The 14,243-nt window shown below is 41.8% G+C and overlaps 1 protein-coding gene and 1 long non-coding RNA gene across 4 annotated transcripts in view; one reads left to right on the forward strand and one right to left on the reverse strand.

Annotated features, from left to right (window-relative positions):
* septin8a (septin 8a) overlaps positions 1 to 14,243 on the reverse strand; it is a 39,261-nt gene that overhangs the window by 16,689 nt on the left and 8,329 nt on the right. For all 3 annotated transcript variants that reach the window (XM_069146014.1, XM_069146016.1, XM_069146015.1), the window contains exons 2-6: positions 13,079 to 13,193; positions 12,546 to 12,741; positions 10,121 to 10,307; positions 3,958 to 4,119; positions 2,467 to 2,563 (exon numbers count right to left, since the gene is read on the reverse strand). In XM_069146014.1, coding sequence (XP_069002115.1) covers positions 2,467 to 2,563; positions 3,958 to 4,119; positions 10,121 to 10,307; positions 12,546 to 12,741; positions 13,079 to 13,193 — 757 coding nt within the window. The remainder of the gene's footprint in view (positions 1 to 2,466; positions 2,564 to 3,957; positions 4,120 to 10,120; positions 10,308 to 12,545; positions 12,742 to 13,078; positions 13,194 to 14,243) is intronic.
* Positions 2,905 to 14,224, forward strand: LOC138196199 (uncharacterized). Its single transcript, XR_011178117.1, has 2 exons — positions 2,905 to 3,095; positions 13,963 to 14,224. It is a non-coding gene; the product is annotated as an uncharacterized lncRNA (long non-coding RNA).

Below are 14,243 nucleotides of genomic sequence, written 5' to 3' on the forward strand. Positions count from 1 at the left end.
AACACCCCCCCACACCCACACACCCGCACCCGCACAGAGCTTGCATCAGTTACTCTTTTTGTTAGTAGACAGTCCTTCTTCTGTCTCTCTTCAAGTCAATGGAAACTTCTCATGGCTCCTCGAGAGGTTACCAAAACCCATGTATGTGACATCTGGCATGAACAAACTGTTTCCACTGACAGAGATCCTCCTCTCAGTCGCACGACCGCTGGAAGACACAGAGTCTTCTGTCTTCTTCTGCCTCGGTCATCAGATACTGTCACAAAGCGTGTTGTATGAATGATGAACCATCGGTGCGGAAGCAGGCCTGGCTAAGAAGGAAAGCAGTTTTCTTTGCGTTGCGTCCCGTCAAGTCCAGACTCTCGCGGTTTCGGAAGATGAATAAAGTTGATGAGATAATTAGGCACGCAAAAGAACAAAGAATACAAAATGAACTGCTTCAGACGAACAGGATTTTCTTTCCCTACAGTGTCCAAATAGTTGTTTCCAAAAACGAATACAGCAGCCTTATCCGAGCTAATCTTCTTTTAAAATATCGCCCCGCTTTATTCGAACATGACTGGGATAAACACAGCTTACAAACAAATTACACATGTAGATTTTGTTTTACTGAATTCTCCTACCAGCTGATTACTTTCTTGGGTCACACTGCAAATCTCCTGTTTAGCATTTATCAACATAAACATTTAATAAATGATTTATGACATACTATAATGTAGCTGTCAGAAGATATAAAAAAAAAAAAAACACTTCAAAGTGTTTAGTGTTGGTCAGCAATTATAACCTCTCCCATTAAGATATATTTCATACTGTAGTCTTTTATCATCTGTTTACGCACCAGCCTGCACTTACGAATGCTCACGAGAGGAGCTATAGTTTTGAATAAATGCATTAATAAACACTTCTCTGCTTACTTCCTGTATACACAGTATAAAACCTGTGTATACAACAACTTGTTAAACACTCTTGTAGATTGACACACTAAGGAAAACATCTTTGGTGATGGAGACAAATCCCAAAGAAATGAGCTTACAGTAAAGCTGAGCTAACTCTTTGCACACAGCTCTGATCTGTCTGTTGCTGGACTGGACCGCAGCCTCGTAGTCCAGAGAAATCTGTCCCCCAGGAGACACACAGCAGGCTTTATAAATAACCACAGCGTGTCCTCTGAGGGTTGGGGAATGAGAGTGGTCAGTGGATAATGGAGAGAGGAGAGGATGGGCGAGAGAGAGCTGCAAACCAAGGAGGAAGTGAAGGAGAGAGAGAGAGAGTGAGAGAGATGGAGGAAGGGAGGGAGGGAGTTTCTCTGAGAGGATAACTCCCACGTGAGCAGCAACATTCTCACAGCACATCTCTGCGTGACATTATTAAATTAAACTGTTTACCATCAGTGACAAACACAGAGGAATGAGCTGTGGGAAACACAACCTGCCACGAGAGGCGACGTCTCCACGGGCAACGCAGGCGCACATCCACGCCAGGAACACACAGGCGGGGAAACATACCGTCCGTGAACATAAAGAGAACTTGACATATAGCAATATACATATCTCCAACGCACACACACACACACACAGACTCACTCAGGCAAAACAATCTCTACCCACTCGCCCTTCACTTCAGTGTCACTCTGCATGAAGTCATCCCGCTCTAACCAGGCGAGTATAAATAAACAGGCAAAACTGTGGGATGCACTCGCCACTCTGCCATGAGCAGGAGGCAGCTCTCACCAAGGACACCGACAGACGCTCAGCTTTGGAGTAAAACATCCTCAAAACGACAGACATGTCCTTTACAGCAGCTCCAACACAGTTTGTCATTGATGGCGAATCATACGATTCAAGATTTTGCTTTGTCTGACGAGAGATATTTCATCATCTGTGTTTTGAAGTAATTAGTCGATGACTAAAATAGCTGCAGATTAAGTTGCTTTTCTATGACTAATTCTTGCTCCAGTTCCTATTATGCACTTCCAATACACACCTACTGTTTAGGATGGCTCTTAATGAAAACACCCACGTGAACACTAAAACATGGGCGGAAAGACACTGAGCCATGCACTTCCTCAAACCTCATACACCCATGACCACCATCAGACACATTCACGATACAGGAAAAAACAAGAAACCGCTGCAAACTCGTAGAATGACATATTCGAGATTGCACCACAGTTCAAGTAATGATATTGTGTCTTGATTGTTTGAGGAGAACTTGAAGTGTCAGAGATGCATGTGTCAAAAGCACATAAAATGCTGTCCACGTATGCCGTTTTGTTGAGGTCAGAAATGATTGACAATTATTTTTATAACGGTCAGCGTCTTGGTTTTGGTATTTGCAAATGCGGTTGAGCCGTCAAACTCCGGAGAATGAAGTTAATTAAACAAACACCGACCCCCTTAATGTACTCACTGTTGCGTTTGCCTGTGACACGCAAACACCAGCGCATTTCTTGTGAACGGGTCTCACCTTGCACAACACCCCAGGGGTACTGTCTGGCCCGCACGGTTTTGTTCCCCACTTTGACCTCTTCCACGCTCCCGACCACAGCAAACGGCAGGTGGGCCTACACGGGAAAAGAGGTTGGAGTGTTAAAAAGCCCCGAGATGTAACCGGAGCCGTGATCAGGGGGCTCAATCCCGGCTTCCCCCATATTCTCAGTTACACTTTCTTTAAGGGTTCATTTTCTGGTCAGATCACGCCAGTATTCTTCGGGGCACAGTCAGACTTTTACAAGTTCAATTTCACTACTGTTGTGTAGATTTAGTGAAACGACAAAACGTGTTTCACTGTGTGTGTTGACTCTCTTATCTTTCACAACCAGACCACACCAGAGCGAAGTGTGACCATGTTTACATGCGAGCTGCACCAGAGCTCGTTTTTACGTTTAACATGTGGCTCCGTTGGGGCTGAGAGGCTTGTTTTGTTGAAGTGATTAAAGACGCGCACACTTTATTGTTGCTGTCTGAGCTACTACGCCTCGTTAGGGCCGACAGCGAGGCATCGGGGGGGGGGGGAAACATGCCCGATAAACCACCTCAGAAATTAGATGGCGCGTTGAAACCAGCTGGCTGGTTGCAGCTCGGAGGAACAAGCTGGTGAGTGTGGGCGCTGATGTGACCGACTCTGAATAGAGATGGGATACTGTGAAAGCAAATGCAGTTTATCCAGAAGAGAACTCGCCATTTTTGCATTTGTGCATGAGTGTGTGTGTGTGTGTGTGTTTGAACACTAATTACACACCATCGGCATTGCAAAATTGGAACTAAAAATGTACGAATATTCTGAGGAAAGTGCATTTGTGCATGCAACTGGAGCAAAAAAAAAAGCCTCCAGCTTATGTTTGGTTATATTTCTACACGCAGTTTCTTTTCAGTATCTCACTTTCCTCTACTACTTGTTTTTTTTGTTGTGGTTTTTTGGGGTTTTTTTTAGGAAAAAGTCCAAAATGACATACGAGGTCTGTCGGAGTCTGGGTTATCATCTAGTTCGTAAACTCCTTTTAATACGGAAAGAGAATAAGAACTGGAAACTGGTGCAACCAGACATAAAACTATGTATAATGCTGGTGTATTCTATGTGTATAAACACACTCCCGGGTTTGGCTAGCATTTGCAAATGCTTTTGGTAATTTATATAGTATACAGTCACAAATTTGTGGGACTACGAGGTGTCTACAGAAGAGAAACATTAGTTTTCAGCACGTGTCAAAAGCACATAAAATGGTGTCCACATATGCCGTGACCAGATGTTTAACACGTGGTGCTAAAAACATGGTCAGTTATCTTTGAGGAAAAAAAAATCCTGCAATATAGAGATGTGTTAAGTCTTAAGAAGCTATTATTTTTTACTTCCAACATATGTCAACAGATCTGACATGATCATCAGCCAATGTTATCATTTACATTAAGTAACTGAGACTTTTTTTTTTTTTTTTTGGTGTGGCAAAGCGTGACTTACGTTCATGGAGGCATTGATCTCACTGACAGCTTCATCATCTGTCGGGAACTGATATATCTGGACGCCGTTGCTCACCAGCTCACTCATAATCTTTATTTTGAATTTATGGAGCTCACTCTTGGAGATTGTGTCCGCTTTGGCAATGATGGGAATGATGTTGACCTGAGGAGAGGATGAGGAAAAGGAGCAGGGGATTATGGTTGAGTCGGCCAAAAATGTGTATGTATTCCCATACTGCTTTATGTTAAAACGTATACATGACATTTATCATGGAATGGTTTGTTTTAGCCTGGTTCGACATGCGTCTTTGTGCCTGATGATGATTACCGCTGGCAGGTTCAAAACACCTCAACACAATGAGAGGAGATGCACAGAAAACCAACCTCATTTTCAGAGAATTACAGATGACACTTAACTCCTTTTTGTCACCATGTCGTGAACCAACTCTCCACCAAATGCAGCAAAACTGAGCAGTGAATTAACTCAGTCAGAACCACAAAAAGATACATAAAACAAACAGTGATTATGAAAGCAAGCTATGGCTCCGTCTTCAATTAGGAGCAGATGAAGGGAAATCAACACACAGTTTGTCTGCATTCCTCTGTATGGCTGCGTTACCCAAATCTCAAACTGGGAAGATGGGGAGGACTCCCACAGATTCCCTCATCAATTCCACAGTGTGCCTCAGAGCAGAAGCCTGAGCTTGTTAGGAGTCAAATTACAACCTCATCATACTTTATTGGATCATTAATTTGCAGCAGGGCAGCAAGTATCATGTTTTAACCCTTATTTAACAAACCATGCTCTCTAATCACTATCTAGCGCTGACAACAGCCCTGTATGGCTACTGGAGCAGATGGGAGGTTAAACGGTTGGACCTGGTCATTGATATTTGTCCACTTCACACAGCTGGCTATTCCCAGCTGACCAAAGAGAATTCCTAAATAGTTCTTAGTGTTTGTTCTGAACAACCAGGAACACCAGCTTTACATCAAAGCCCTTCACATCAAAGCTATTTTTGCCATTATGTTCTTTCATCTTCCACAAGCTGAAAATACATCTGCGTGAAGGAGAGTGTTCACTGGATATAAGAACAACGCTGGTACAGGCTGAGCCTTAGTAATGTCGAAAAATAGTTATAAAGCAAAAAGCAAGAAGGTAAAGTTAATGGATCCCCTTTAATAGTCTTGTGTTGCTTAATTTTGAGGACTAATAATCTACTCTGCTTAGTGTTTGGATTTAATGTTGCCTTAATTTGGAGACTCTGGAGAGTGTAAACAAGCAGTAAAATGTTCCACGAGGTCAGTTAACTTTTTTTTTTTTTTTTAGCCTATGTTTGTTTGAAAATTAGCACCATTAGAAGTATGACAAAGTAGCTGTTAAAAGTATTGCAATGATAACAGGAATGTAGACGCAGCTGTTACTGGATTACTCTGATACTGAAATAAAAAATGTAAAATATGATGATTCTCAGGCAGTTCTGGAGGTTTAAGGAGCATCTTTCTTACTTGGAATTCTACAGATTTATGGATGTTTAGACAACGATGCGCTTGGAGTCACACTGGTCATTAAATATGTGTAAAATGTCTGCGTGTTTAGATTTATAACTGAGAAGGAGGACAGATTTAGATGTATCAGGTAACACGGGTTCTAAAACAGCTTAATTTGCTGCTCGTGTTGTGAAGTGGGCCGAACTACAACAACTAACTCTCCATTGTTTGTTGTTTGAATACCGATGAACATCTGTCCTCGATAGTATTACGGTGTCACATCTCTCCTTCTGTGCTTCCCATCAATCAAACCATATAGGTTTGACTAAAAGACACTTTAAAGGTTAGCAGGACATATCATTCCTTGTTTACCAAATGACCCGAAACAAACTGAATCCTCTATGTCCTAATATTAGATAATTAGGTGTTATGATTGCGTACATAAAAAAACAAAAAACAAAACGATTTAAAACAAAGGACACCTTTTCCAGACTTTTATCTGTCTTCCTGCCTTCGTCCAGCAAAAAAAGCACACTCACTCTGCTGGGCCTTCAACCAGCAGCTGTAGAGAGAGGTGACTCGGACCACGTTTACAAAAAAAAAACCAAAACACCATTGTCTAGTCCGGACAGCAAAATCTACAGACTGAGGGGAAAAGCTGATTCTGGTCTGTTTCCCTGGATTTTCCTGTGACAGTTATCTGGAAGGCAAGACAGCTCTGCTCATTTATTTTAAGATTCCAGATTAAACATAATAGTTACACACAGTGATGCTCTCCTTAACGTGAATGTGACTCAGAGAAAGCAAAAACATGATGATGATCCATTTTTGCTCTAGTGAAGACGGAGCCGTCCCTTAAATGCTTCTCATGGCAATCAAATGTGTTCATGGTGACCAGAAGGTAACACTTGTATGATTGATTTTTAGTGCAGAGACAATTTGTTCAATAATTGTCAGAGATTAATCACCATTAACTTTGGTACTAATTTCAGTAATTAAGCCAGCTAAAATACCAAACAAGCACCACTTCCAACCTCTAAAATGTGAAGGTTTGCGGATTTTCTCAGTGTTAGATCTGTATACATTTATGTTTTGGACTGAAGGCTCGACAAAACATTGATTTAAACCTGTCACTTTAGTGTCTGGAAACTTGAAGTGCCTTTTTTTTAGATTTTTTTTTAATTTAATTTTTTTTTTTTTAAACTAAACAGGGATTGAGTTTATTGAAAAATCACTAAGTCCTAATTTATTTGTAACTTTGGGCAACTTTTGGGCAAGTACTGTGTGTGGCTACCCTGGAAATATCTAGAGCCCAGAAATGAGAAACAAGATAACAAAAACTACTAAAAGTGCAAAGGCTGAGTTTTGTTTGCAGATTCTGCAAATATTGCCTGTGAGAGTCTGCAGAAAAAGACCAGTGCGTAAAGTCCATCTGCCCAGCAAAACAAAACAGTGTCACATCTACGCTGTGGTCACTCAGCACTGGCTTGCTTTCAGATAAAACAGCGGTCATATTGCACATTGTGGAAAGATTGCTGGGACGGAGCAGCAGAGGTCGTGGTACACACCATGACCACCCACTCAGTCTATTGTTGCACTTCCAATGCTGTAAATCATTATGGATAAAAGTGCCTGCCAACATTGCTGCTATGTTACACATTCCAATGCCGTGCAATTGAAAGAGTAACGTGAATAACTTAAAAGGCCCCTCACAGACAAACTGAAGGTTCACAAGAAAGAGAAAGTGGCACATAAATCTATGGGGAGATTTAGCTGAGGTCAGCAATCTACTTTCACTCACATTTAGGGAGAGAATGGTGCTATATAATAACAAACCCATGTATCTCATGTTAGCTGCTTTTCTGTGGATCATAAAGCAGAAATAAAGAAGGTATATTTAGCTCAGGTAAGTTACCATGTCGTGGTTTGAAGCAGGGGGCACAGAGATTTCGCTGTGTTTGCTGTAGTGATTTGGATGATATCAGGAGACAGTTGGCAAACACAGTGTGCCAGGTTTTGATCGCTCTGTTGGCTGGTAAAGACGGAACAGAGGCCCAGTGGTCAGCGCCACCGTCTCACAGCAAGAAACTCTATCTGAAGTTTGTGTAGGTTTCCTCTCAGGTCAGAACAGTATTCTGGTTTCCTTTAAGGACTCAATAACAATATCCTGTCAGACAAGTTCAACTTCAATAAAAGTGTTAAGTGTTTCTGGTAGCTCACAAAGTTTGGTTGTTGGCTTTGAGGAAGAAATTCAACTTTTAAATGACAAAAAAAATTCATTGTCTTAATTAAAATTCATCAGGTCACCTCCTACTTGCACTGCTGGAAGAAGATGTCTTCCTCAGACTTGTACAAAAGGAAGAAAGTAAAACACCTTAATTAATGGATGGAGCTATAATATTTTGCACATATATTCCTTAAAGGGGGCAGCACAGTGGTGCAGTGGTTAGCACTGTCACCACAGTGAAATGGTTCCTGGTTCGATCCCGGGCTCCCTGTGCCTGCGTGGGCTCTCTCCGGGTACTCGGGCTTCCTCCGGCCGTCCAAAGACATGCGTGGCAGGTTAATTGGTGATTCTAAAAATTGCCCATTGATTCTGTCTCTACGTGTTGGCCCTGTGATAGACTGTCCAGTCTTCGGTCCCTCCGCCCAAAGTGAGCTGGGATAGGATAAAGCCACTATAGATAATGGATGGATTCTTTAAAAGCTCTACTACTGACATAATCTGAGAATAATAGTCCTGCATATATATTTTGCTCATAACACAACCCCTACCATTTCACTAATTTAACTGACATAAAATGAAAAAGGGCATAAAGTTTGTGTGTTGTGGAGGTCCGAGGAGTAAAATGTATATATATATATATATGCATATGGAGGAAGAAATGTGGGATTAAACTCCTTAAATTATAAATATTTTTCTTCTGAAGTCCTCATAAACCACTTTAGAGGGACATTTAGCTGAGGTCTCCTGTCATTACAGAGTATAAGGAGAAATTTGGCAGAGATGCACAGCCATGCGTTGATAGTTGGCAGTGGTAAGACGGCAGGTTTTGTCACAAGCTGACCATCTGCTTTGTTGTGGATTTATTATTATTGCATCAACGGAAACAAACAGAGCTGAAGCTGCCACTTTGTCATTCCCTAGAGTAGTGCTATTAGTAGTTAGAATACAGTGAAGCCCGGGACGCTGCGGATCAATTCGAGCGATGCAACAATATACAATTACTGAACCTTACAGTGTTGTGACTTCATGACAAGTCATGCAAATGCACAAACAAAACCACACTGCCTCTACACGCCACTTTCTCAGTTTAAGTGCTTGCAGATGTCAAAGCCAAAGACGGAGTGAAATGTGGATGTTTGCTGATCCACAAAATATTTCACACCTCCCCACATACTCGAGTTAATAAAACCCCGAAGGAGGTTTTCTCTTCTTATGGCCCTTGAAGTTAAACAAGCTCCTACTGAACTGAAGACACAAATCTTTCACTTGTGGACTTTAACGGTCTCTTTCTCTGTCACACCTGCTCGTTTGTTTTTTCTGAACATGTGCTTTGAAATGTGTCGAGGATGACATCCCGGAAGATTCCCATGAAACCATGATTTAGGATTAAAACCCTGCCCATCATTTGTGTTATTCTACCTATAGAAAAAAAAAAAATCTTTGTTTACAATAAATACTGCCAGAATTCAGAATTACAAAAGAAAGGGACCGTGAGGCAGCGTGAGCATCAGAAAAATAAAAAAATAAATAGGAAGAGGAAAAATTCACGGAAAATCCGGGCAATGACCACTGATACAAAATATTTTGTAGCTTAATAATAAAATCTTATATACAACATGGCTTTAACTTCGATCTTAAATTTAACTTGCCCTTTCTGATGCTGTACTGCCCCACTAAAAGTCGCCCCTCCCCTTCTTTCACACGCCAAGCGTTGCTGTAATGAGAATTTTTTTTGTTCCACCAGTTGTCTAAATGAGGCCATGCCAGTGATTGTGTCTCTGACTCATCGGATGTATGGTAAAACACACAACCACCAGGCAATGATCTGTGTAGTAATACTCGCGCTAGAGCAGCAATGAAAACGCCAAAACTCAATTTGTTTTCTGAATGTGACTATTGACTCGTATGCAGCTGCGTGTTGACCTGTAAACATGCAGATATTTCAAACTGGGACTCAGAATTAGTAAAAATGGGCATGATGAGGCTGTATTTTTGAGTTTTATCTAACATAAAGTTTTTTGTTTTTTTTAAATGGATTACAATTTAGAAAATGTTACTGGATAGCGACCATAACATATGAAATATGTTGGCTTTTCAGTATCAAACTGCTCAAAGAGGGTGCCTGTCTTCCCCAAAATCAGGCTGTTAAAAGTTTAAACATGAATCCTTTTCCTCATAAAAAGCCAAATACGTTCACTCCAAAGAATACCATGTGAAATCCTATACAATGAAATGGAAACTTGCACGTTCACTGGAACTTTTTTCTTTTTTCCTTTATGGAGACAGATTGTCCTCACCCCGGCAGACAGATTGGGGATCAACACATTTCAGGGAAATTCACACCGGTCACAGTGAAAGGGAGGTCAGATTTCAGCAACACTGATATCATTTAAACAAAAGAAAAGGACGAGGAGTGTGTGTGTGTGTGTGTGTGACTTGTGTGTACCTTGCTGTCCAGTTTTTTCATGGTGACGAGGTCCAGCGACTTGAGCGAGTGTCCTGTCGGGGCAATGAAATAAAGGCAGATGTGGATCCTGGTGTCGTGGTAGTTAAAGAGTGAGCGTTTGATCTTCAGCTCTTCCTGGAGATAGTTTTCAAACTGAGTGTCAATGTAGTCGACGATGGGTTTGTAACTGTGGAGAGAACCAGAGACAAACTGTTAGGATTTATGGCTGTGGGTAAAGGCAAAATATTTGTCTTCGTATTCAAGCATTGGTAATGAATAGAAAAGAGTCACTGTGCGATCTGATTCAATGCCAAGATCTGAGCTTGGAGCTTAGTGCTGCATGAAATTTGTATTCAGCTTATGGAAGTCTGGTTGAAACCAATCACAGTGGCTGCAAAACATCCTGTCCGTTGTCAGAGTTGCGGCCGCCTTTGGAGCCTAAAGTACCCGTAAGTCAGTGAAAAGAATTAATATATAGAGAGAAAAAAAATCTTGGAAATTATTTTCTGAAGTACCTTGCATGTGTGGGCGGACACTTCATGTTCTTGGGTTATCTACAATTTTGAAATGGTGTCGCTGATTTTATTGGAGCAGATTTATCCGATTTATCAGAACCTACAGTACATCAAACCAATTCAAATTTACCTAACAGACACATTGCAGGGTCGCTGCACTTAAAGATATTATCGACCCTAATAATCTATATGGATACTATTATATTTCCAATCATGATGTCGGGACAAGATGAAGTCGGTGTTTTACTGGCGCCGTTTCAGTGGGATTTATTGTAACAAACTTCTAACGGTGTAGTTCTAGCGGGAATATCAAAATACTTAGCAGAGAATCAAAGTGCATTAAATACAACATTACTCCATCATTTATAATAAACATGATAGTTAACATTTTTTTTTTAATTTGTTTGTCTGAAAGCTGTTTTCAATGACTTTTAACACCAAAACAGTACCCAGCCTGATTAGGAGGGCCGTGACTCTCTTCAAAACATGTTTTAAATCATATTCAAACCATGTTTGTTTGGAACAGTGTATTTTACTCCGCAGCTTTAACTCATTTCATTTGGGGAGATGAAAACAAGACAATTAAAAGCCAACCGCATTCTTAACAAAGTGCATCATAGCTGCCTGAAATGCAAGCTTCTTGTGTTGTGGTTCATTAGTCACTGCAGATAATAGTCACAGTTTTGGTTTAATGTTCAGACTATACATCTGTGCGATTATGATAATTTGATTGTGATAATCTGTGTAGGAGCGTGAGACTCCAACATTATTGAGCAGACATTGCTGTGGTTCCCCGATGAGTTTCATTGTTAATGTTAATTCTGCTATATTTGGGCACGGCACGACCATTTCAGCCTCATTGGTTTCAGCTGATGTCATCTCTGCTTTCCCTTTTCTTTCAGCCATCACAGGCGACATTCATGAGCAAACATGTTAAAAAAAAAACACTTGTGTCGAACCTCTGAAAGCCCTCTTGAACCCACAATCAGTCGCACAGACTCCCGCAGTGCTTCAAAGGGACTGAAACGTTCCCCACAAGCTCGTGTCAACACACTGTGAAACACTTATGAGAAAAGAGCCCAAAATGCAGTTTCAGGGATATAAGGAGACATTTTTACATCAAGGTATCGTCAAAACAAGTAACTTGTGAAACCGGAAATATCAGAAGTGCCTACTTAAAGTCCTTACTCAAGAACTCTTGATAACCTTCAGCATAAAACACAGACATATCCTAAAACCAATAAAAACATTTTTTAAAAAGACTACCTTGTCTACTTTTCAACACCAGGATGTCCCACATCACTGACATTTTACAGCTCGGAGAGAAACGCATGTAAAAAAAAACAAAAAACGTTTCTATTTACTCAGTCAGCACCATGTTTAGTCGTCTGTCCTTCCTCTTCCCTCACATCTATCTTCAATCTTCGCTGTGGAATGCGCCAACTCTGACCTTTTGAAGCTCTCTCCGTGTGCTTCACAGTCCACTGGAGGGTCGTTCCTTCAGCATGCTGGTTTATACGGCCTACAGAGAGAGCTGCTATCAAAGGGCGTGAGAGTGCTGCTCGCTGGCTAGGCCACAACAAGGACACTTCATTCCACAGCTGGATATAAAAAAAAAAAATAATTAAAAAAATCTACAATTTCCTCTCCATTGCCGTCCCACATCTTCCTTTTCTTTCATCATACAGAGAGACGAGAAAAATGCGCAGAAGTCGACAGTGATATTAGTTTGAGTCTGTTTCTCTCGTTTGGATCCCTGACAACGCGAGGGCTAAACTATGGGGTTGTCATTTTGCAAATATAAAATGCAGAAAGTCAAACTTTCAACCAGTTTTAACCGTACGTTCCAGACACATTCGTGTCACGTGACTGTCTTCACGTCACTGATCGTAAGTTCCCCCCGTGCTCACCTGTCCTCTTTGTTGATCTGATCACCGAAGCCGACGGTGTCAACGATCGTCAGTTTGAGGTGGACGTTGCTTTCTTGCAGGTCGTACGTTCGCGGCCGCAGGTACACGCCGTTCTGGTAATGGCTCGCCTCTTCGTTCTCAAACATGGTGTTAAAGAGCGTGTTCATTAATGTCGATTTCCCGATGCCAGTCTCTCCTGCGAACGGTCGTCGGAAGAGAAGGGGAAGGGGAAGGGGGGAGAGAGAGGGAGAGAGAGTCACCGGGGAGCAATTCATCAGCTTTCAGACATGGATTTTTACTGCAGCAGCTAGTGGAGGAGTCCTGTATATTTCTTTCACGTCAACAACAACAACAACAACAACAAAATGATTCTGTTTTTCTGTGGCTACACATGTTGTCTGGAAGAAAGTAAATCAAGTAAAGATCAGGGCAGAGAAACACGAGTAGTTTCGACATGACATTTCGACAAATTACTAATTGTATACAACATGCGAAACAATCCGTCATCGCACAAACACATCGTTTGTACTCACCCACACACAGAATGTTGAAACAAAATCCCTGTGTGACCGATTTACTGACCAGTTGGTCAGGGAGGCTGTCGAATCCAACATGGCCGCCCAAAGTGAGGTTACGCTTGTCTTCGTTCTGAGGGACGCGAAAAACGAAACAATGCGTTACACGAGTCTGGAGAACGGGAGGGAAACGCATGGCGGAGACATTAGGAAGAACTGGGTGGCACAGACACTGAAGCACTCGCATTCCTGTGCAAGTAAACGTCAAAGAGCCTCAGCAGCTCATTCTGCATATGTAAAACCCATCAGCTACATTATGAGTTGGGTAATCAGGGCCTGCAGTGAGGATGAGCTTCAAGAATAATCTTCACAAGCATGAGGAACTTAAGACGTTCCCACACACACACAAAACATGTACTTTAATAGACGCAACCGAAGACGTCAGTCAAATTGGAATTGGCAATATGGAAAATTAACATATCACCAGCTGGGAGTAAACCTCATTAAGTTGCACAATGGAACTTTAGCACTTAATAACAACATCAACATTTCATTACTCTTTATTACTTCAGTACTGATGAGGCACCACAGCAACAGTAGTGCAAGCAGTGCGAATAAATAATATATAACCTCTCCTGTTAATTTAGCCCCTGTATCATCATGTCGCCCAATATAAACAGATATAGTAGTACAAGCTGCACTACTGCAACCTGTAAACAATGGCAAAAATGATCTCCAATCACCACCGCTCCCGTAAATTATTGCAGAGGCCTCACACAACCACTCTGGAATCAACGTGGATTTAAGGCAGAGCATCCCGGAAGAAAAAAAAAAAAAAAGTGCAACGATTACCGCTACACAACAAACCAAACCTCTGGTCGCCCTTATTTAACCCATCTCAGCCGAGGGAGAGCGGTAACGCTGCAGCGGAGGGGAGCAGACAGCACCTCGAGATGAATGAGGCCACCCGATCTCATCTGGCTCGGCCACGAAGGACTGCATACTTGGAGGCTGATGTCACCGAACACAGGCGCTCTGAGAGCGGAGCAGAGCTCGGCAGAACGCAACCCGACCGTACTGAGCCGAGAGGTGGAGGCAAGGCTCTGGATACACGGTAGATTACTTCTAAACCTGACTGAACTGCACAATAAAGGATGAGCAATGCATGCGTGTCTGTGTGTGT

The sequence above is a fragment of the Embiotoca jacksoni genome, unplaced genomic scaffold (assembly GCF_022577435.1).
Source record: "Embiotoca jacksoni isolate LCO1_2020_lvr unplaced genomic scaffold, fEmbJac1.0.p SCAF_13, whole genome shotgun sequence".
Classification (NCBI taxonomy): domain Eukaryota; kingdom Metazoa; phylum Chordata; class Actinopteri; family Embiotocidae; genus Embiotoca; species Embiotoca jacksoni.